A 23,711-nucleotide genomic window follows, 5' to 3' on the forward strand; every position below is an offset into this window, starting at 1 on the left:
GGAAGGGGGTGTTGTGCATTTGTAGGGGTGTGTGCTGGGCGTTTGGGGGTTCACACAGGGTGTGGGGGGGGTTGGTGCAGTGTGTGTGCATGGGAGCGTGGAAGGGAGTGTTGGTTCATGCAGTGTGTGTGGGGGGAAGCGTGTGTGCGTTGGGGGGGTTGGGCGTTCATGTAGTGGGTTTGGAGGGGGAGTTCATGAACGCAGCATGTGCGGAGAGGGGTATTTGGGGGGGGGGTTGCACTTGGAGAGATTGGTTTTCACACCAGGGGTGTGTGGAGGAGGTGTCGGGAGGGTCGATTGCAGGGGGGTGTTGGGGTTCCCGAGGGGGCTGGTGCTGGAGGGGCGTGCTGGGGCGTTGTGCGTGGAGGGGGTGCTGAGACCTGCGCACAGGAGTATGCGGGGCCCCCAGCCGCCGCGCTTTTCCCTTCCCACAGCGCTCTGGATGCTTGATCCTTTGTTCGAGTCTGGAATATTCTGGTTGCTTTGTCGGAGAGGGGAGTTGCTTTTCCCAGCTCCTTGGTCTGTTCTTCCCCGCAGCTGCCCTGGCTCATTTGGTGACACTAGCGAGAAGCCACCAGGCCTTTAATAAAACCCAACGGGCCTGAGCGGGTGAGCCATGGCCGCAGGCTGGCCTCAGCCCCGAGTCCCTGTGCGACCTACGGCCTCCTTCCCTGCCATTCCCTCTCCATCAAGCGGGACGCTCATTTTCCCAAAACACGATGGGTAGGGGAAACACAATAGAATAAACACCGTTCTCCATGCGAGCGTTTTACTCGGGACGAGTTGCCGTCTCACGGAGACGATGCTGTCCTGCTGGAGTTAGTCTCAGCCCAGTTACGACAGAGCTGTCAAATGGAGGTGTGGCCGTTCTTAATTTTAGAGATCCTGCCATCTTTCAGTCTGATCTCTCAATATGGCCACAGCCTTCCTCCAATGGCAGCTCTTGGTCCTGCTTTTCTGAGGTTTCATGTACATCTTCAGGAATAACTTCCCAAGAGAAAATATAGATTGTTATTTTATACTCTTTCTGCTTTTTGTCAAATAAGTTAACAAGCCTTTCATTATTGTACCTGCTGTACGCTGTTTTTTGTGCTGCAGGCAAGAAGGTACCTAGTTTTTAAAAAGATATTTTTAAGTGGCTGGGGTACAGGCAGGAGATGCTGGCATTTGGGATCTGGCTTTGTTCTACCAAAACGGTATCTGGAAATGGAGCACCGAAGAAGTGGCACTAAAGCAGAAGTGGAATTACTGTGTGCGCGGCCGTGTCCCCAGCAGAGCGTCGGCCAGGGGAACGCAGGCTGAGCGGAGTGAAAACAAAGGAATAGGGTGGCCGAAGATGCAAAAGTAGTTCTGTATGCTGTCATTGGCAGCTTAACGATAGCCCTATTCCCATATTTCTAGCAATGGGCTACTCCCCTATTGTAGAAAAGCAATCTGGGAGAGACACCACTTTTAATTTATAATGCAGCGGTTGTCATTATACTGTAATTTCAACCTTGTGGTAACCTGTGCTATTAGCTTGTTTGTATGACTGTGTACTAGATACATGCATGGATAAACAGAACTTCAGAGTAATTGCACTGAGGTGCATATAATGTAAAACCGCACAAGGATAGAGAGTGTGTGCTATATAAATTATTTTTTGGTTAGACTGAGGCGGTCATTGGAGGTTTGATAATGAGGGTAACTAAAGCAGAGTTATTTTCTATACTATGACTAATTTATTGTTATAGTTTCCAATAAACAAGTAGAACCTAGGAAAAGAGGCGATCAGAGATGCTAATCTCAGTACTTTGCTCTGCAATAGCTGGTGAATTACTGATATTAATATTTCATGTCATGTTCAATGTACTTGATTACATCTGGGTGATTAAAAAACATGCTTGCATGGTGTAGTCTGAATACATTTATGTAGGGTAGAGAATCACTGAACAATAACTTATATCCTTGAGACAGCAGACACTTCAGGTGAACAAAGATTTGGTGTGCTACTAATTCAGTGGAAATTGGAAATAATCCTGTTGGTTTCCAGCCCCAGACTTTGGAGACTTTCTTCTCGTGGTATTAGAGATCATTCCCATAAGAGTCTGGATGAATGTTTTACTTCCCACTTGTACAAATGGAACAAGTGAGTTGCCTCCTACTCTTCTGATCACATTCCCACCAGGACTCTGCCGTGCAGGTGCTCTTTGCTGCCCCCGGAGCTCTCCCTCACCCGTCACTGCATTGCTGTCCAGCCTCCTGTGCCCAGACAGCTGGCTCTATCCTTGTCTCTCAAGGACCCTCTCCTCCCGCAGCCCACCAGCTGGATCAATTTTTCTCTCTCCTTTCACCCATAATGGCTATCTTCCATCACTGCAGTTGCTTCTTAATTTTGTCTCTCTATTGTCAGCTATTCATTTTTAATGTATTTGCAAATAATATGCAAGTACATGCTGCCATTGATTAGGGGTGTGCTCCTCCTTAACTTGTATGTTGGTTTGATGCAGTACAGCAGCCTGTTACTGCACCGTTACCTCTGACCTTGACTATCAGGTAAATTGCCAACAGAAACCTCCACTTAAGTGCTCCAAAGGCCCCTTGGCTGAGATACGGAGGCAGGACTGGATCCTGGGCCAGGTGCAGCTATCTGTTATGGTTGTTCCAGTCAATTAGTGAATCTTCCGGAAGAGAGCACTAGGTAATCTTTATTCTCTTTCATATTATAATGGGTTCCAAGGACCAAGGCTTTAGGACTTCTATATATGAAGTTACCCTTATAGATTGTTGCTGAGCCACTGTTGTAACAGTTAATTCTGTCCCTTGTGCAGTGGGAAAACTTGAATATGAAACATGCTAAAAAAAAAAAAAAAAATTGTGCCATTTTTTCTGGCCATGCTGCAGTTGATATTAGAGCAGCTTACGTTGTCATCCAAGGCTCTACTGAAATCCAGCATCTCTACAAGGTGGCTTTTTTCAGCACCCATGTTCTGATAGACCCATTGCAATGAGATGATAAATGCTCCATGCCTAAGCTCTGGTTGCTCTTGTCATTAAATGGAGGACTAGATAAAGACACAAGCTGATGTTATACATTGGCTTTGGCAGCAGAGATGGCTTAAGAAATGCCTCTCTTGGCTCTGTGCCCCAAACTTGGGTCCCAACTCACTGTCTCCATTCTGCCAAGATCTCTTTGTGGGACAAAAGGTTATTTTTAGTGCAGCTCAAAATTTGGCAACTTTTCCACATGGTTCTTCTAGCAGTTTCTTAAAATAATGACAGGGATGGTGAGCTGCAACTTGGGAGGGAGCTAAAGGCATAGGGAACAGATCCCGAACTGCTGAAGCCAGCACAGCCCTGAGTTAACCTCAGTGCCGAGGAGGCTGCGGTTTGTTCCCTCCTAAAGGAGGGGCTGATGCCTCCTGAAGAAACCAAATTTCCACCTTGTCAAGATGAGGTGTGTGTTATGCTGTGTTTAGAGGCACCAAAAAAATTGGTCATCCTACTGTGCACTGTGGAATGAGTAGGAAGAGAGAGCTGCCAGAGAGGTTGTGGTCTAAACATGTCAAGGTGGAAGAAGGTGGTGTCACCAGTGAGGAACTGAGATGCAGAGAGGAAGCTTGGCCAGTCCTGCCAGCCAGTCCTACCTCCTGCAGCAGCTGCTTGCCCTAATTCCGTAGGGGGGAGAGAGATGGAAGTCAGAGCTCTGAGTTTTCTTGTTCAAGTGCTTTCCTTTCCTCCCTCAGTCTTCCTCAGGGTCTGGTCAGTGGATTTGAGGTGCCTACATCTTTCAATTTTTTTGTTATACACGGACTTTGGGCCTGCTTCTAAGCAGAGGCAGATTTAATATGAATAAAGGGTCCTTTGCCCATGGTCAGAGTCAGAAATAAATGTGAAATAAGCCTATCAGGTGTAAATATAGCATGGATTAGACATGGTGAATAAAGGGAAAAATTCAGACCAGAGATTAGAACTAGTGCTTGAGAGTTGTAACATTTAGGGGAAGCTGCACAGCTGCGCTCTCAGCTCCTGGTGTGCTGGGGTGGTTAGGCAGAGCGCAGCCCAGCCCCGCTGTGCCTTGGAGGTGAGGGTCTTTCACATAGTGGATTTATGTCCTTGTTCTATACTGGGCTGCTCCAGTCTGAAATCAGTTCTTGCTTCAGTTTAAGCATCAGAAAAAGCTGAATAGGATTTTGTTTTGCTTGGTGGGATTTAATTGCAAACATTTGGGGGTTATGCGAGATGTTCCAGAAAGTGTTTCCAAGCTTTTATATTCTGTCATGGCCTGGGGAATCTTTTCCAAATTCCTGTCCAGGAATGTTTAAAGTAGTCACAGGAGAGGCTCCACCCTGAAGCTCTACAGAGCCTGGTGTGTGCTGGGGCTGGGGGAGTTTTAGGAAGTGTATGGAAATCTCCACCCAGTGGGCACATGTTCCAATTTGCCTGGAAAGCTGAAGTTCATGTAGCCTAACACCGAGATCTCGGTGACCTGTGGCATTGTTTGGTGTGGCTGTTATCCTGACAGCTTGCCTAATTACATCCTATATAACGAAGCTTACCCTTGCAGTTCTGTTTGCTTTGCTTACTCATCCTGGCTGTCATACTAGGACTGTGTTGGTCCCTGCAGATAACTTGGCGTGGCAAATTCTTTATGAAGCTTTGGGCATTATGTGGTTTGGAAGGCAATTTAATAATCATGCATTTCATTCATTTTATGAGTAGAACAAGAGGTGCTTCTCACTCGTGTGAGATGTCGTTGTGGAAGAGCCAAAGGAAGAAAGCTATCCCACAGATCCGTTTTGCCATGGTAGAGTTGGTCGTGAGACAGGAGTATCATTTTTCGTGTATAAGGTAGTAGCAGGTTCATGCAGTAGAAATTAAAGGCCTAGTTTACCACAGTACAATGAACTCCTGCAAGGTGTTAACACACTTTCTATTGAAGTTATAATAAATTCCATGAAATGTGAAAGCTGGGCACAATATAAAATGCTCAACTTCAAGACAGCAGAGCTCACAGCCAAAATAGACTGCAGCCCACAGAGACTGTTTTTTGAATAACTGCTAACAGTTACACTTTTGAAATGGCCTCAATCCAGCTTTCCCAATTTTTCCTGCAAGACTTTTAAACACAGTTCATTGCACTTAAACTTGCTGGTGCATGCTGAGAGAGGATAACTTTTTTGAAAGCGCAGCCTGTCGTTTTTAGTATTGTCAAAAGGAGCCGCTGTAAGAGGGTTGAAGACTTAGCACTCATCTTGAGTGCAGAATTTCTCTCAAGGCAAACCTTATCTTTGTTCAGATCATCCCTTCTTTAGGAGCTGAATAATCTCCTTGTGCTACTGCCAAATAGGTTGCAAAGTAATGGGTAGCGCGCTTGCAGCCGGTGTAATTCAGTATGGTACAAACCATGGCTTTAAATGGCAAATATGCTGATGGTGACTTAAGTTCAAAGCTCTACGGTCAGTCCATCTCTTGCTGAGGGCATGATAGACGGAATAAATCAATGGTGTGGCTGGTTTGATGGCATGACAGAAATAGTGATGCCTCCGGAGCGCGCTGGCATGATGCCAAGCGCGCATCAACCTGCAGAGTTTTGGCTTCGCGATGTAGACAGGGCATCTTGTGCTGACTTGGCACTGAACTAGAAAAATGCTGTCCTTGGCACCACGAGCACCCTGGCCCTAAGGACAGTGTGTTCGGCAGTGGACTAGATGTCAGGGTGATGCTTCTCACTTTTGTAGACACCCGCACCCCAAACTTGTAAGATGTGTGGGTGAGGCGCCCTTTGAGAGAGCGTCTCTTTGGGGCTGCCATTTGGGGTTTTGTTTGAAAGCAACAAAATGGCTGTTCATCATCCTTGGAGTCATGACTTCCAGCTGGGTTTCTGCACATGTACACAGCCGCTTGCTGACTACCAGCTTGTCCCTGCAAATGTGTGTGCAGACTTTCACGTTCAGATCTGGGGAGCCAGGTGCTTCTGAGTTTTCTTTTACTTCTGAGTCTTTCCATCCGCTTCCTCCCCTTCCTTTCTGTTATGCTGTGCATGTCTTTGACAACCATGCTGTGCTTATCACAGTTAATTTTGTTGCAACTGCACGGTGGTACACCTTGACTCCTCATTATAGGCTTAGCACAGATAGACGTAGTGGAGAAACCTCCCTTCTCTCTGTGGTAGTGATAGTCCCCATAAGATTTCTCTCCTTGGTGACCCTCTGGTCACCACGTGACCAGTACACGTGTTCAAGGCTGGCAAGTTGTGGATTTAAGAACGCGCTTGCCCGATCCTGCTACCGCCTCATGGTAAGATCTGAGCAAAACGCAGCTGTAGGAAGTGAAACAGAGTATATGCTCCTGGATAGCAAATGGTAGAAGGGATGTGCCTCACTAAGGAACTTGCAATATAATTCAGTTATTTGAGGGCCGTAAACTGTCCGAGTTTGGGAAGACATAAATTGCAGTCATCTTTAAAATCACTGAACACTTCAGGTTACATCTGTGGGTTAGGGAAGAAGGCAGTGCCTTTTTCCCAGAGCTGTACTGCTGTAACTGCAGAAGTGTTGCTGAGAAGAGCTGCTACGCTGAACTGCAGAGCAATGTCACTCCAAGCAAATTTCTGGCCAGTTATTGAATAAAATATTTGCTAGGGGTTAGGTTAAATGAAGCAATGTGAAAAAGGGCAGATTACATTTTCCACTTATGACTGTGAGCATAACTAGAAAGGCCAGTGCATATATACAACTACCTAATACCACCTTTGTGGAAACAAAGCCTATGAAAGGAATACTGCTTTCATGCCACTACTGCCTTCAGTGTACACTGCTATAAATACACTAGACAACTACAGAGTATAGTGAAGAACTTGAAAGGAGGCAGCTGGGCCTAAGTATAATAGTATTCTACCAAACAGAGCAATAATCTCTACTGTTTACTTTAAAATGAGGAACTTATTCACAGAAAATACACTCTAAGACCTCATGTGTTTATAGAACAGTACAAATATATACTTTCTTCCACCATGGTGTCTTTTCTCCCAAAGTATTATGTAAACACAGGTGAAAGTTAAGCCTTGCAACCTTTCTGTGACAAATATCACTTCTCCTGTTTTTCAGATAGGGAAGGTGAGGCCCAGGTCAGTTCAGGAGTTTCCTGGGAAAGAGGCAAGAACAGCGTTCAAATCACTTGGTCCTAGTGTTGTGTTCAAACATGGGATTCCCATCCCTCAGTGTGATATTACTCTTGAGCACTCTTGGAAAGGCCCTGCTGCCCAGGGTTTATGGGCTGGGGAGGCTCTGGGTGCTTAGGAGGTCTAATTCCCCACAAGCATGTCAAACTCCCCTTGCTCCACTTCTCACTCAGTGAGCTGTGAAACTGGAGAGAAGTGTGGGCCCCCTCTACACCAGATGTCACTTGGCTGAAGCAGATGATTAAACTACAATTTATCACTTATTAATCAGAAGATTCAAGGGATGTGATGCTTCTGGAAAATAATATCTCCAGTGGGAATTTGTCTTGATGTATGTCACTCCATGGGATATCTTTAGGCTTCTACATAGTCCAGCTCAAGAAATGTGAGGAATTAAGGAGCTTCAGCTATAGGTACTACACTGTCAGTTTGAGGGTTTCTGTTCATTGCATACATCCCTTGAATATACGTTTGTGTAGTTAAAGCCAACAGAACTTTCTAATGGGGTTTTTGTGTCAGTCGGTTTGGGGTACACTGGTGGACTAAAAATGCCCAATTGATAAATATGCTCATCATAAACCTTCTTAGCTCTCTTCTGCCTTCTGTGTTTCTGCTTCTCCTTCAGGAGAGACACAGATCACTTGCTTCCTGTTGGCAAATGATTTGGGGCATTTTATGCAAATGGGTGGAGGTGCAAGCACCAAGAGTATACCCAGTTTGCCAGAAAGTGGTGTTGTAAAGTCAGGGCAAAAAAATTTTTTTTGTGGCATCAAACACTGAGCAGTATTAAGGACATAAATGCTACACATCCGCTTGTTCTAAGCATGTTAAAGACTCTGCTATGTGTTATGTACCTGTTAGTAGTCTTTGCATGTGTCTTATGAAGGGATTGTCTTAGTGACTCTATCAGGAATATAATTTAGTCAGCAGAAGGATGACTATACGGGCATTGCACTTGATATCTGATACATGTCCAGACTCCAAAATTCTCTGTGGAAGGCAATGGGCTGTTTGGAAATCCATATTTATATCCTTGCCAAATATATGTCAAATGTTGTCCTAGACATACTGTAATGGAAAGCCAGACTTGGATGTTGGGGCAGGCTTTTCTTAGATGTCCAGGCCCTAGAGTTCATGGTAGGTAACAAATAAGGAAATGCAGCCAGTCTGTTTACATGAAGGAGGAGTTTTTTCCTCATTCAAAATATCTGTATTTTGATTTCAAACCTACCATAACACTTGAAGAATTTCACTTTCTCCTGTAAGATCAGCCTAACAAAACACCAAAAAACCACCATAAGGTCCTATAGGTGCCTGTGTTATGCCTTCAGTTTCCATCAAAATTGTATCAAATGGGGAGACAAAGAAAGTTTCTTACTCTAGCAATGACTGAATTTTTTTTTCAGTGCATCCTCACGTGCTCAGCTGCCTGAGTCATTTCAGACTAGACAGCTACATTCCCTTAGGGAAACTGTTCTACAGTCTTATTCTAGTAAAAAATCTTCTAGGATCCATCAGATTTGCAGGCCCAGAAGATTCTCACAAATCCTTGTGTGCTATGGTACTCTTCAAACCTAAGGTAGACAGGATACTGTAAATGGTGGACTAAATTTCAAACCACCTTTGGATGGGATGGAGATAGTTTGTATTGATTACAAATGTGACTATGTAATATTTCACCCTTCTCTACCATGTGTAAGTTTGGATTTAATATATACTTTTTTTTGTTAATACCAGCTATCTTGAAGCAAGCAATGGTGTAGCGTTTTATCTCAGCGGCTTCCAAGTCTGTCTTCCAATAAACCACTGACACTACAACAAAGCCTAGTTGTTATGCCTGCTAGATTTATCAAAGCTGCTTTTGGTAGAGATTCTTCAGTACCAGATTTGCATCATTTTTCAGGCATGACACAAAAGGTATCTTTTGGATGAATGTTGATACCCTCTCAGCAAGAGATGATAGACTGAAGTAATAGCTGGGTGTGTGAAGATGCAAAAAGGAAGCTGGCAGAGTTACAGAAATTTAGGTGATAATTGAATGAATTAGGTGTTTAGGAGCTTTTAGACAGCCTAGTTGCATTCTCAGGTACCTAAACATGTTTAACTCAATCTTGTTTAACCCCTGGTTCATGTCACTTCTGAGTGACAGTGTATTTGCTGATGGGGAAATACTAGATGTATTTTAATAAACATAAATATTATTGTAAAATTAAAATAAGACATGTTTTAATAACAAACTGCCATGGCAGGTCTAATGAAAACAATGATTAGGGATTTACTTGGTTAACGGGGGAAAATGCACAGTGTCTGCTTTGCAGCATTCCTATCATAAAAAAACCTGTAGAATTACACCTGTGTTCATTTCTTTCAAAAGGGGAGAGTTACGTCTGCTCATCTGACAACTTCTTCAAGAAGGTGGAATACACCAAGAATGTCAACCCCAACTGGTCTGTCAATGTGAAGACATCCGCCAACCAGAAAGCACCTCAGTCTCTGGCCAGCAGCAACAGTGCCCAGGCAAAGGAGAACAAAGATTTTGTGCGTCCCAAGCTGGTAACCATCATCCGTAGTGGGGTGAAGCCCCGAAAGGCAGTCCGTGTGCTCTTGAACAAGAAAACTGCCCATTCATTTGAGCAAGTTCTCACTGACATCACTGAAGCTATAAAGCTGGAGACGGGAGTGGTCAAAAAGCTGTATACTCTGGATGGGAAACAGGTAGGAGGTTTTACAGATGTTATCTTTTTCCCTTACTTTCTCTTATTTTGAGGCTTTGCTGACTCAGAACAATTTTTGAAGCCTAAAATTAACCTGAGATGATCACTGCCATCTGTTCTTTTAGAAGTCAGACTTCTCATGCCAGTGGTTAAGTTACTAAATTTTCACTGATATTAATATCAAGCAAAGAATGCAGCCAACCGTCTGAGTGAAACAGATGCTCTGTCCTGCACGCCAGTGTGCAGTGTGTGTCTTCTGGACTAACTAAATAAATAACATGAAGAGTTCGGCTCACAGCCACCAGTTGATTTGGCTCTTAAGCAATTGCAGGAGCTCTCGAGCTATGGATTCACTAAGTGAAAATGTGTTGCTTCATTTTTCCCTGCCCTCCGATGAGGGCTTGTTAAGATAATGATCCATGCATGCTCTTCTGGCTAGCTCAGTACTTAGCAGGAAAAGTATGGAACTCTGGTGCATTTTCTTGACTAAATGTGTGAAGAAATAACATGCAAAAAGGGATTTGAGTCAAAAATACTTAGTGGGTTATCATAATATGCTTTATGTCTACATATTCCTGGAACTGAAGGAAACATCTGTCTCCTGTTAGCAGCAGCAGAGCAATAAGCCATTTAATATTACTGCATCTATGAAAAGCCTTAAAGGAATGTGTAAGGTATGTTTTGGGGACCAGAAAGAGCTAGATTCCTCAAGGAAAATGCTAAGCTTAATTTTGCAGGTCTTAGTGTCTTCTGTAACAGAGGGAGGATCTTATTTTGCTGTTGTTTTTCTTGTTTCATGTTCTGGAGTGAGGCAGCCCAGCTCTTGTGTGGGTTGGACACTGGCTGTTCTAGGGATTGAAACTATCGCTTTAAAGTGACTCCGTCTCCTGTCTCTGGAGTGAATCATTCAAATGCTGACTCTTGAAATACCATGCTAGTACTAGGCAGTGAGTCTGACCAACATACAGACTTCACCAGTGAAGATGTTCATCCTTCCAATACCAAATATTGGCTCATAAAGTGTACTAGTCCAGGTGCAGTGCCTGGGAGCTGAATATAGCATATCCCTCTAACCTGTCTGATATTCATGTTTTCTCTCAACAGTAGTATCTCATGCATTAGTGGCCTATTGTAGCTTCAGAAATGCAAAAATCTCTTGTGCCTGTCAAAGCTTGTGTTTCCACTTGTCTTGACCCAACACTTTTACTTCATAATCCATGTAATTTATACATGGGTGGGTGACTTTCCCACTGGTCTGTCCATAGATATGGTAGCATGTTGTAAATAAGCAGCAATGCAGAGTGATGCAGTGGGAGCTTTGGAAGTGGTGGGGGGAAGGAACAGGAGAGGCAGAGTCAAACGATCCCTCACCGGCAGCCCAGCGAGAAATTGTGCAGGATCATGCACATCAAATCACAGCTGCTTTAGAAAGGGCTTATTACATGGGTCTGACCTGAAAGCAGTTGCCAGTTCATGCCAACGCAAAGTCCTATTGCGCTTACAGTTCTGGATTAGGATTTTTAACTGGACCCTTAAAACGCCTCAGCTCTTTGAGAAGACCCAGCATTTTGGAGGTAGAGGTGAGCTGCCGCTTTGGGCAGCGTGCAGAAATGGTGATGCCCAGTGAGCTTTTGTAGAACTGTTGTCTCTTGTCCACCTTCAAACCGGTTACGTGAGTAAGTGGTGTTTTCCCCTCTACCTCTGACCAGTGAGCAAGACCACATCAGCCCCTGGACTGAACTGAGCTTGTGGCCTTGTGGTTGGACCAGCCTGTGAAGTTGTATGTTGATTCTTTAGCAGAGGTTTGGGAAATGCTGCTTGCTCTCAAAGTACAGCTCACCTAGAGAAGTCCTGCTGTGGGGCAGAGTGCATTTTGGCATATGCTGCCTTGCGTGGAGCTACTGCTGTCCATAGAGCACAAAGATCAATGTAATTTAGCAGTTCCTACTGCAAGCTGTTGTCCATAGCAGCCACAATATATGACTCTTCTTGAATCTAAAAATAAACGGCAACCTTGAATTCCTTGCATCAGGCTCTGATATCCATGCAGTGACTGGTGCCTTAATTCGGCACTGTTTTCATTGTGGCAACGTCATGGCTTCACCCCCAATTTTTGCTGCAGAAATCTGATTTCACTGAAAGTCTGAGTAAAGTTTTTACATTCAGCTTGTTTTATTGAGTTTATAATTCCCCATTTTCTGAAATGTGGTATTTCCTAGTGCATTATAGAGACATGAATCTTTGCCACCCCAGCTGTTTCACTGTATGCAAAAGTACATGCAGTACTGCAGTTAATGAAAAGAGTGAGATTACTTGTGATTTGACATTAATTGAATGTTTAGTATTTGTTTGTGGCATCATTTAGTGTTGAAGAGTCCTGAGGAGCAAATCTGGCCCACTGAGACTTTTTTTTGATTGGAAGGTTTCTTTCAATGTTTGTATTTTGATCAAAGTTTATTTGAAGTCTCCAACCTGTGTGTGCAAGTTTCTGCTGTGGGTGTGGTGGTCACTTTTAGGTTTTCCACTGCATACTGCTTCATAAAGGCTGACCTTGTGACGTGATATTAGAAAGAGGTTTTTGCATGTCTGATTCCAACGTTAGAAAGAGGTTCTTAATGCCGAATTCTGACAAACTACTTTATCTTCAGGAGAAAATATTCATGGAAATACACAAGCTTCTCAAAGATGAAATAGTGACAAGAATCCTGACACTCTCCTGAGTGTCATCAGAGTTGCATTACTCCCTCTGTGAAATGGTAAAATTTACAAAAGGAATGTACAAAGGAAAATCATCCTTCCCCAGTCCATGCGCTGTAACTTAATGAGAGGAGATGATTATTTTATTTATAGGCATTTCCATGGTGCTCATCAGAGTAATCAAGATGCTTTACAAGTACAAGCAGTAGTGGCAATGATAGTGGTGTATAAATAATTACATTTCTGTGCACTGCAGACCTGCTGCATTTGAAATGAGAAAGCAGTTAATTGAGTGCTGAATGGGGCATGTTTGATAAATTTAACGCTTAAAATAGTGAGATTAGGTCATCTTTATAGGAAGTTTTGTTTCCTCTTATTTCTTGGATTGTCTGTAGAATATTATGCTTTTGAAACTGCTAAATAAGCATTTTTGTTAAGTAGTTCCTGTAACTTGGTCTTGCACATATTTCTGATGCCTCGTGCCTTATCTGCCCGTATTCAAGCTGCTTCTCTCCTGGGAACGTATCACCTTATCTTGACAGACACCCCAGAATTCAAAAGGGGCTTCAAAGAGTTGACCAAGTCATGTCAGAGGATCATGGCATTAGACGTTTACCTTTTTGTACTCTCATGGCCATATAGGAAATAGTAAAGGCCAAAGAGCTCAGTGCATTAAACAAATGCTTGATATAATGCAAAAGAAGTCAGCACTTGATTTCATGACTACAACTCCTGTTGTGTTGATATATGTAGGAATAAATTTGGTCTGATCTGTGGATCATGTTGGAAATCAGCTGCACTGGCAAATTCTTTCTCTTTTTAAACTCTTCTTGTAGTAATTTCTAGTGTCCCAAATAAGGCTGGATTCCTTGGAGCACTGGCTGCTTTATAAACACATGATGACAGTTTCTGCCTCACATGGTTAATAAGCCAAATTAGAAAACAGAAATTGAGACTGTGGATGAAGCTGCATTCAAACAGTTTGAATGCAACGGATTGAACTAGACCTTGAAAATGTCGCATAGATGAACTCTCCCATTTGTGCTTGAGCTTTCTGGCTGTGTTGTGCAATAACTAGGTGTTTCTCTGGAAGAGAGGTGGCTATTTTGCCCCTGCCAGCTAAGTGAGCAAAGTGCGTGTCTTTGCTTTCTGTTGCCTTGCTTTGCAGGGAGCGTCTGTCTGCATTCATTCCTGCTTTAAGTGAACTGCTATGTCTCATGTCTTCTGCACCTACTGAACTTTTTCCTGCTCTGTCTGGTATTCCAAAGCTAAGCATCTACATGGGGACAGGTAGTGACAAAAATCAGTCATTTTTTTTCTGTGACTGGCTATGTGACCGATGCTTTGGAAGGAGGAGACATTCACCAGGCAAGTTCAGTTTTACTCTTGCACTAAGATACTTTTCTATGGTATGAAGTTTCATCTGCTTTTATTCTTTTTCTCAGGCTGATGTATTGCCATGTCTTTCATTAACTAAATACCTTGTTCTGCTAACCCCTCTGTTAGCACAACTGAGCAAGCAGGATTTGATGCTGTTCAGAGTGGAGAGACTTTGTAGGCTCCAGTTCCACATAAATATATATGTTTTGGTTGACAAGCAGGGCAACTGAGTGCCTTTTTTAGCCATAATAAAAGGCAGTGATCTCTTCTGGACCTTGAACTCTTCAAACATAAGGAAAGGGTCATGCACGTGCTGTTCATTGGCTTTTATCTAACCTAGACAAAGTGCTTCTGTTCCATCTGAGTGTTAGCTGTCTCACCAGATGAAATTATATACGTATTCATGTGTCAGGGCATTTGTGACTGTGCTCCCAGAAGAATTTCCAGCCATAAAAAAAATGGTGCCCTCTAGCAGCCTTTGCTTTGACAAGGATTTCATGTGGCAGGTGATGAATGAAGTTCACCTTTCTGTTTGCAAAGATGATGCAAATGCATGGGAGGCCAGCCAGGGAAGAAGTTGCCATTTCACTTCAGATGACTTGCACTGAGGAAGGACAGCAGCAGCTCAGAGGAAGAAGCAGGATGAGTAGGCTCACAACAGGTTAAAGGTTGGGATTTCTGGATCACAGCCAATAAAACAGTTGATAAAGCAGCTCCTGGTGCAACACTGGTTAAAAGCTACCTCAGATGCATCCATTCAGGTTGCAGTGGAGAGACCAGCCATGCCTGATCAACCTCAGAGCTGCTACACTAATTTTAAGCTGGTATTTGGAAACAAACTTGTCAAAATACTGTAATTTCTTTTCTGAAGTGCCAAAATGAGCAATGGACCAACTTCTATTGCCAGGCCACTATAGCTCTATTGATTGTATTAACAGACTTGTATTGATATGACATGGAGCAAAGTTTGTACCAAAGTACACAAATGTGTCTAACTCCTATAATCTGTAATTGATGCTCAAGAAGATGAAGTAACTCCATGATATACCTAGTAACATTTGCATTGCTGAAAGATCAGAGGGAAAAAATTCCCTTTAGAGCCCTGGAGATAGTTAACTGGGGTGCATCAGGAAGAGTGTTGCCAGCAGGTCGAGGGAGGTGATTCTCCCCCTCTTCTCAGCCCTGGTGAGGCCACATCTGGAGTGCTGTGTCCAGTGCTGGGCTCCCCAGTACAAGAGAGACATGGAGCTACTGGAGCAATTCCAGCAWAGGGCTACAAAGATGATTAGGGGACTGGARCATCTCTCTTATGAGGAAAGGCTGAGAGAGCTGGGCCTGTTTAGCTTGGAGAAGAGAAGGCTGAGAGGAGATCTTATCAATGTGTACAAGTATCTGAAGGGAGGGTGTCAAGAGGATGGGACCAGACTCTCTTCAGTGGTGCCCAGCGACAGGACGTGAGGCAACGGGCACAAACTGAAACACAGACAATTCCATCTGAACATGAGGAAATACTTTTTCACTGTGAGGGTGACAGAGCACTGGAACAGGTTGCCCCGAGAGGTGGTGGAGTCTCCTTCTCTGGAGATATTCAAAACACTCCTGGATGCAATCCTGTGCAATGTGCTCTAGGTGACCCTGCTTGAGCAGGGGGGTCGGACTAGATGATCTCCAGAGGTCCCTTCCAACCTCAGCGATTCTGTGATTCTGTAACTTATGCCCTGAGGCGTGAGGTTCAAGGCTGCAAAGCAAACAAATGGGTTTGCCCTGTTACACACGCCAAGGGGTAGGATGTCTGAGTCTGCTGGACACTCCTCATCCTCCTGAGATTTCACAACTCACTGCCCTTTTGGATACTGGAAGTAACCCCAGATGAAGCAGTTTCATGGGCTGGTATAAAGCCAGGGTAGATCTAGCCCCAAAGCAAAAGGGGATTGAAGAGCAGGAGAGGGGTGCAGTTGTATTTTGTGTCCTGCGTTCTGCAAAGGCTCCACAGCAGCTGGTGCTAATAGGGCAGAGGCAAGGCCCATCATCCCTCCCTGCTGCATAATGCCATAGCTGCAAAATAAACCTGTATCTGTTTAACATCTTTTTCTCAGTCCTTTCTTCTCAGTGCTTTTTGTTCATTGCTGAGATTTGGCAGGCCTTGCATAAGGCTCCCATTTTGATATCAAGAGGACAGGTCTGTCTCACAAGCGCTAGCAGAGGAATAGCGTGTGCCGGGTCTTTACCCATAGCCTCCCCCTCTGACAGATTGCACCGAGGGAGGATGAACTCCGTGCTTTGCTCCTCATTGCTTCTGCAGACTGCTCTGACTCAGGGTGTTTGTGTGAGATTACTCCTCACTAGCAACCATGTGCCATGCAGGAAAAGGTAATAATAATGTATGGGCTGAAGCACTTCTGAACTCAAATTGCTTTCACGGGCAGACAAGGCAGCCTAGTTCCCTATCTTTAGGGAGCTCTTAAACTGTGCTGGAAATGCAGCATTGCCTGAATCATGCAATAACTAGACACTAACACAGACAAAACCAATTAGTCCTCAGGTATCCCTTAAGGGTTTTATCATACTCTACAGTGAATAAGCCAAGTTTCCATAAATGTATCTCTAAGTACTTACGATAAAATATTCAGAAGATTTTCTCTGAGATATTATTCAGAAACCTCATGCTTATTAATTTCTGTTTACATAGGTCTAGGGGCCATAGAGTCTGGGAGAAAAGGGACCTGTCTGGAACACTGACATCTCCAGAGTGGGTCCATCAGGCATCGCTGCTGAAACCATGCCTAGCTAGTGCTGTTAGTGCAACTACAGATAACACTGTAAATAGCATAAACCTGTAGGACTGATGTGATGATAACCTCTGCCAGCAAGCAACCTGAGAATGGTGTCCTCCAGCCCCAGGGATCCTAAAGAGTTCTTGGTTTAAACAGAAGACTACTAAATACCTATGAAAGCTCTTTTCTTGTAGCTATTTACTTCTCATAACAGATCAGTTTGTGTTGCAGCCTGTTTAAAGCCAAACAAACAAAGAACGCCCAGTTTCAGGGGTTTGGCTGGTCACAGCGCCGCAAGGATTTTTGGCAGGTTCCTGCTGCTGTCCATGGCTTTGGCTCTGTCCTTGCCAGAGGTAGCTGAGCGAGTAACTAGTATGTCTCAGACCTGCTGCCTGTGGCTGGAGCTTTCCAAGGAAACCATCCCTGGCGCAGACAGTATAAGATGTCTCTCCCCCCGCTAAGGACAGGCTGTTTGAAGTGTTGGGGTCTATGGACAGGCTCTAGTCAGTTTTCTCATCTTACGGCTTTTTATTTTTATTGTTGTGCTCCATTCTCTTAGGTGCGCTGTTTAAAGGTGTGAAAAGGTGACACCGCTCTTCTGAGAGGCTGCTCTGTTGGCAGCCTCCAAGTCCTAATTCCTGTAGCTATTAAAGCAGAAGCAGTCTGATCTCAGCAGCTCAGTTCTTGCATCTGCTCTTCCACGAGTGTTGAGGCTGACCTGGCTGCCATCAGTGTGGTCTGCAGATCGCTCCCCAAACCACATATGGAGCACAGGGGACAGGGAATTGGCCCATTGTCTCGATCCACCCCTCCCTCAGACCCTGGCAGATGTTTTGCCATTGTTTCCCCGCAGCCTCTGATTCTGGGAAGGAGGTGTCAGGCTCCTTCCTGCCACCCAGCAGGACGTGGAGTCTGGACATTCGTTGTTCTCTTCTGGAAACGCTGGCCAAAGCTGCAATGAATCTATTGTCCTCTTGAGGCCGTGAGGTTCAAAGTCCTGGAGCAGGCTCCAGAGCTGCACTGCCTCTCACTGAAAGTTGTTGCTCGAGAAACATAGGCCTTGCTAGTAGTCATCTGTGGACCAAAATCTGGATGAACACCTGCTGCTTGTATCACAGATGGCAGGCTGTCAAAATTATTGGTGGATGCAGTCAGATCTGACCTGGTGACCTAGGCGTACGTGGCCCCTATTACTGAATCCTGGTGCTATTCACACCCCCAAGGGGAAGTACGTTAAAAATTCAATCCTCACCAGCATCTTGATTTCAGCAGTTCTTTTTCTCCTAGAGTGACATGTTCCCTTTTCATTCTGAATCCCTGGAGAGAAGAGGATTATTCATTGTAGTGCCGGAGGGTTTAACTAGGAATAAATGGGCTGAAAATGAGCAAGGGAAAATTAGGCTGAATATCAGGAGACAAGGTAGGCCACAAAAGTCTTAGTCTTCTCCACTGCTTGTCTGTATCATTGTGTGAAACACTGGTTCCTTTTTGGTGCTCAGGCTGAAATCCCATCAGTGTGAATGAAAGTCTGTCCCTGTTCTGAGAGGGAGCACGTTGTGCTGGGTGTATTCTGGGCAAACGTCTACCTCCGTGCTTGGATGCCAGTAGATGTCTTGTCTCTTGATAACGTAAACACAAGTAAATGTAGTTTCTGTGTCTGTAATGGGGGGCCTGAGTCTGGTGAGCCTGAGTCCTTTGGCTCAGAGTGGTATCGCATATGATGTGTTTGCTCACTTCTCCCTACCTGGTCTAGCACGCCAAGGGAGTGAATGCTGCCCTGCAGTTCCCCCAGCATCATGTTTCTGAACGTGATGCCAGTGTCATTCAGAGGGCTCTGGGTGGGACAGTAAGGGGACAAGTGCTGGCTTTGCTCATGTGCAGAGTATAACTGTTTCCATCCTCCCTCAGGTCTGGCAGGGGTGAGAAAACATATTGGCACAGAAATGCATGTAATAAAAGCATGCCTAAAGGAGTTTAGGAGAAAAAAGTTGGATCCGATCCATCCAGATTTTCAGAATTGGCTAAGGTAGGCCTGCATATGTGAGGAAGTGCAAAGACAAGCCATGAAAGCTCTGCGAGCTGTTCCAGCCTGAGGTTGGGGCTGCTCAGGCTGTGGCAAATTGATTAGCATACAAAACTGGAATTGCAGGCCTGCTCCTGGAGATGGGCTTAGCTCTGAATCCCAACTGAATAGGGAAAAATAGGCAAGGAGAATAACCAAAGCATTCAGTGCTGCAAGCAAAAAAACACCTTCTCCCCTGTGAACCTACAGCCAGCACTTTCTGAATTAATAGACATAGGCCTAGTTTTCTGGCTACCAGCAAACAGGGTGCATATGAGTTTATGAATGTGTACGTATATGTGTGTGTGCACGCATCCGTATATATAAGTAATCTTTTTTACCATGTGTTACAAAACACAACTTTTCAACTTAACTTGCTGTCCCAGCAATCTAAACTCTCCTTTTAGTCAAAGGATTGCAGGGACTGTTGTGATCTGAAAGTGAGATCCTTGAGTTGTGTTAAATTGTTCTCTCCTCTTCTGTTACTCTTTCAAATCAAAGGCCTGTAACTGCACTTTGAAAATACATTTATTTACTTTTAAGCTGTATTCCAAAACAAATAGAAAACTTGTATGTATTGGTTCATGTTGCATTTTTCTACCATTTTCTAACTTGAAAAATGCTTCAGATCGAGGATGTTTCAAATAAAGTTGATGTAAAATGGCCTGCTTTTTACTGATTCTTTTCTTCTGTCCCCGAATAAGAGATGTAGTTAGAAATGAACAAAAACTAGATATGGGAAAGTGAGCTAACGTGCACCCTTTGTTAGCAGGACTTTTTGCAGGGGATTTTGCTGCAGCCAGGGTTGGCCTGAGAGGTCAGTCCTTCCAGTCTTCCAGGGCTGCGCTCCGTTACCTGAAGGACGAGGAATACCGCGAGCTTTACTGGCTCCATAGGAATAATTACGCAGCCAGTGAGCCTGCAGGGCATCGGGGAGAGCAGGACTCCGGCCGCCTCCGTTGCACTCCCCTGCCCTCGCCATCTGCTCTGTGCTGCTTATCTGGTCCTCGGCCCCCTCGGCTGCTGGGGACCACGACTCAGGATCTGCTATTTCCTGTCTGGGGGCATCGCTCTGGTCGCGATGGACTTCAAAGTTCAACCCACCCCGTGAAACATCTAGCCAGACTAACTGCTACCGAGAGAACAGCTTACGGCTACAGATGTCTGTCTTTTATTTGGATTCTCTGAACAGGGAAAAGTAATTGGTTTAGGAAAGGATCTTGTGGTGTGTGCGTGTTTTGTGAAAGAGAAGTATTGCTTCAAGCTATTGCTGTGCCCCTGTGCTCTTGCCATAACCTTTTCTGCCCTTTCTCTCAGTCCCTCATGCCCCTAATGTTGCTGAAAGAGGAGCAGATAGGCTAGGAATGGTGACCAACGGCTGCGTGCGTCTGTTCGCCTGTATGTGGTTGGTGGTGAAAGCAAGCTAGGAAACGCAGCTTCTGCACTATATAAATCAACAGAAATGAAAGTCAAAATGAATCACAAAATATATAGGTGGCTGAAGAAGGTGGCTAAATAAACAAAACTGCTGCAAAAAGCCCCATTCACCTTGCTAATCTATTAGAATAGAACAAATGAAATCCTGGATGGGGAGAGCTGGGTTGAAAAGCCTTCAGGCCCTGTCAATAACCTGTTAAGGAAGCTGAAGTAATAACAAGAAGTGCAAGTATTATCAAAGATTGGAAGCAGCTTAACAAAAAGAAAATGGGGTAGAAACAAACTTTTTATCAGAGTAAAAATTAAGTATCAAGATACCACATGGCTCTGTATTATGACCAGTGTTGTTTACTGTCTTCATGAGTGATCTGGATATGAAAGTACTTGGTAAAGGGACAGAGGATGAAAGAATTACTCGGATAAAGCAAACTTGGAGAAAAGTGAGGGACTTACCAGATAGACGAACGGGCAGTATAATGGAAGATCATAAGTGCACACTAATGCATACTGAAAGAAATTACTCTTATACCTAGCTTTTAAATTAAATGTAACTATACGGCAAAGAGGATTGGTCTTGATAGACAGGCTAGTAAAAAATATCTTAGCACAGGGTCAAAGCAAAGCAACATGCCAGAACACATGGTACACAACCAAAATTTAGGCAAAAAACCCTCTGATTTTTAAATAATACTCTTCTGTTTACTTTTCCACTTCATCTCTCCCTATTCACAAATGTGGCTCAGAAGGTGGAAGTGAGGAGCTTTGCCAGGGTGTGTGCTGCTCTGCTGCCCCCAGCAACTCCCCTGTCTTCTCTAGCGGGAGTGGGATAGCTCATGCAGGCGTTTGGTAACTCGTTTGGTAGCTCACTTTGTTAAAACTGGGATTTCGGTGAAACAGGTTATGAACAGTTGGAGCATATACACCATGGAGCGTTTGGTGCTAAACTACCCAGGCTTATATGGCTCTCTGGCTGCTAAAGTCCTGGTTTTATCCCTACAAGTATGATATTTGGAAGAGTTTCAGCTGGAAGGTGTAGACAGGATCGGTCCTGCTGCTCTCCGTTAGCAGGCTTGGGGTAGGTGCACCGTGCAGTGGGGCTGAATCCCAGCTCACTGGTATCATTAGTAGCTTGCCTCTGACCACAGTGGAGGAGAGGGGTGTCAGGGTGACATAGCACCCAGTAAGTTAACTTCTTGCAGAGGTCCAAGGTGTCTGGTTATGCAAAGAGAAGCTGTAGCTCTACAGAGGATAAATACCCTTATTTCTATAGGAAATTTTCTACTTGAAAACCCTCTGCACAGAGGTGACAGATGTCACCCCACTGTGTGACAACATTTGAAATGGGTTTGTCAAAATAGCAAGTATTGATTCTACTCTTTGCATTGGGAGCACAAAAATATATGCTTGTAAAAAGTCTTGCTCTTAATTCCTACTTGTCCGTTCTTCAGTTGAATGTGTTGTATAGCCATTGACTCAGGGTTCATAACATCTGTCAGCCACTTCTTTGATATGTCTAATTTTCATACTGTCTTTAGATCTCCAAAATAGTAACGCTGGAGTGGGAGCAATGATTATGCACATCACCTTTGTCATAACACCTGGTATTTACAGTAGTCTGTGAAGCATTTTAATAATGGAAACAGTAAAAATACAAGTGCAGCCATTGAACTTTTTCAGGAATTTTAGCAGATAAATCATTTGGGCACAAATGTACCAGGCTGAGAAGCAAAAGCCTGTTTGAAACCTTAAATCTGAGCAGCCTTCCATCACGGGGCTGAGCTCTTCAGCAGGCAGTCAGGGGGCTAAACTTCCCTCCCTCCAGTATACGCATATCGGCAACCTTATCAACTGCTGGCAGGCTGCAGGAATACATGTAAATTAAACATATCAGAGAGTCGAGTTAGCCAGCGTTAGGAGCTGACAATGTTATTCTTGCCTACTTGAAAGCTTTTTGTAATGGATTAGAAACAAGAACCTACATCTCTTAATACCAGCTGAAAGTTGAGGCATCCTCTTGCTTCTAGTGAATTTTAATACTACCTATTACTTTGAGAGCAACTGGTACTGTGGATTTCCTTCATTTTAGGCAACGCTAGTTGCTGAGGGTTGCAAAATGATGTGTACATTTGACGATCAAAATGAAAGCCAGAAGGCTGACTGAATTTTGTATGAGAACCTCAACAGAGTTGTAGGCGAGTGTTATTTTTAGCTCTCTAAGCAACAGAGATCTCTGCAACCTTGGTGTTTCTTGCAGTTTTAAAATGGAAAGCAGTTTTTAAAATGTCTGCTTTTCTTTGAATTTTTACCTGTATTATGAGCTTCTTTGTAAAGTTTTTGCTCTGCTATTGACAGCAGGTAGTGATTTGGTGTCAAACAACTGAACTGTTCCATTTTGTGCTGTTTCTGCAGAATGCTTTTTCTTCCAGAGAACAGATGCTGGAAAAAAAATCTCATCTGATCCTGAAGTTCATTGTTTGGGCTGTTTCCCGTTGCATGTGTGAAGTGTTTGACTTAATCTAAAATGGGCAGTAAATAAGGCAAAATAAAGTTGAGCCCCAAAGTGGTTACACTTAGCATTAATTTAAGGACCTAGTAATATTTAATACTGGTGAAAATGAGCCCGTTTTCATTCTTCTAAGCATAACTCACTGAAGTCTTTTTTTTACTTTTAAAAGCAGAAGAGGGCAGTTGCTACAGGAGATATTTTATATCGTGGAAGAGGGAAGGTGTAATTTAGATATTCAAGCAGCAGAGCAGGTCTCAGGGCTCTTATCCTAGATTTAGTCGCAGTGTGGGACCTAAGTTAATGCAACCTATTCAGCATTTTAGACAGGTGTGCCTTGCCTCATTTAAACTCATATGAAGGCTGAAATCGGATTGTTAATTTGTGTTTAATGCTGTTTTGAAAAGTTTTCACACATCTTTGTCTTAGATGGTCTTTGGTAAAACAGAACAAGATTCACATGCAGGACTTGTGTCACAGTGCAGAGAGCTGGAGGGCTCAGGGTTTCTCTACCCTTTTTTTTTTATCAAAGGACCACCTAGCCTCTGTGGGGGAAAAAGAAAAATCTTCTATTTCTAACAGTGTTTCTATAGTAATCAGTAGAACATAGTCTATGTTTTGAATGTTCACTTATTCTAATTTTTCTTCCATTTTATTTATTCCTGACTTGTGTGGGGGGGGATTGGCCTGCTTGCTTGGCTTCMCTTGCCATATTGTTTCAATTACCAGACAATCTTTTTTCACCTCCGCTTGACTTATTTGTGGGTTTGGCTTACGACTGGGACAATATAGTCATTTTGGCAACTGTATCGTGAGCCACCTCCTGCTGCTTTTTGGACCGCCAGCTAAGACTGAAGAAGATAAAATCTCAATAGCATCATAACATACTCGATCTCTTCTTTTCATTGCATCCGAGTACCAGGTATGGGATAGCCGGCCTTAGTACTCCAAGGCTCTGGCTTCTAAAACAAAAGAAGTGCCC

General features: G+C 43.9%; 1 protein-coding gene across 4 annotated transcripts in view; it reads left to right on the forward strand.

Annotated features, from left to right (window-relative positions):
- DCX (doublecortin) overlaps nt 1–23,711 on the forward strand; it is a 76,464-nt gene that overhangs the window by 3,106 nt on the left and 49,647 nt on the right. For all 4 annotated transcript variants that reach the window (XM_026086304.1, XM_026086308.1, XM_026086306.1 and 1 more), the window contains one exon: nt 9,537–9,877. In XM_026086304.1, coding sequence (XP_025942089.1) covers nt 9,537–9,877 — 341 coding nt within the window. The remainder of the gene's footprint in view (nt 1–9,536; nt 9,878–23,711) is intronic.

This window comes from Apteryx rowi, unplaced genomic scaffold (assembly GCF_003343035.1).
Source record: "Apteryx rowi isolate R43461 unplaced genomic scaffold, aptRow1 scaffold_69, whole genome shotgun sequence".
Lineage (NCBI taxonomy): Eukaryota > Metazoa > Chordata > Aves > Apterygiformes > Apterygidae > Apteryx > Apteryx rowi.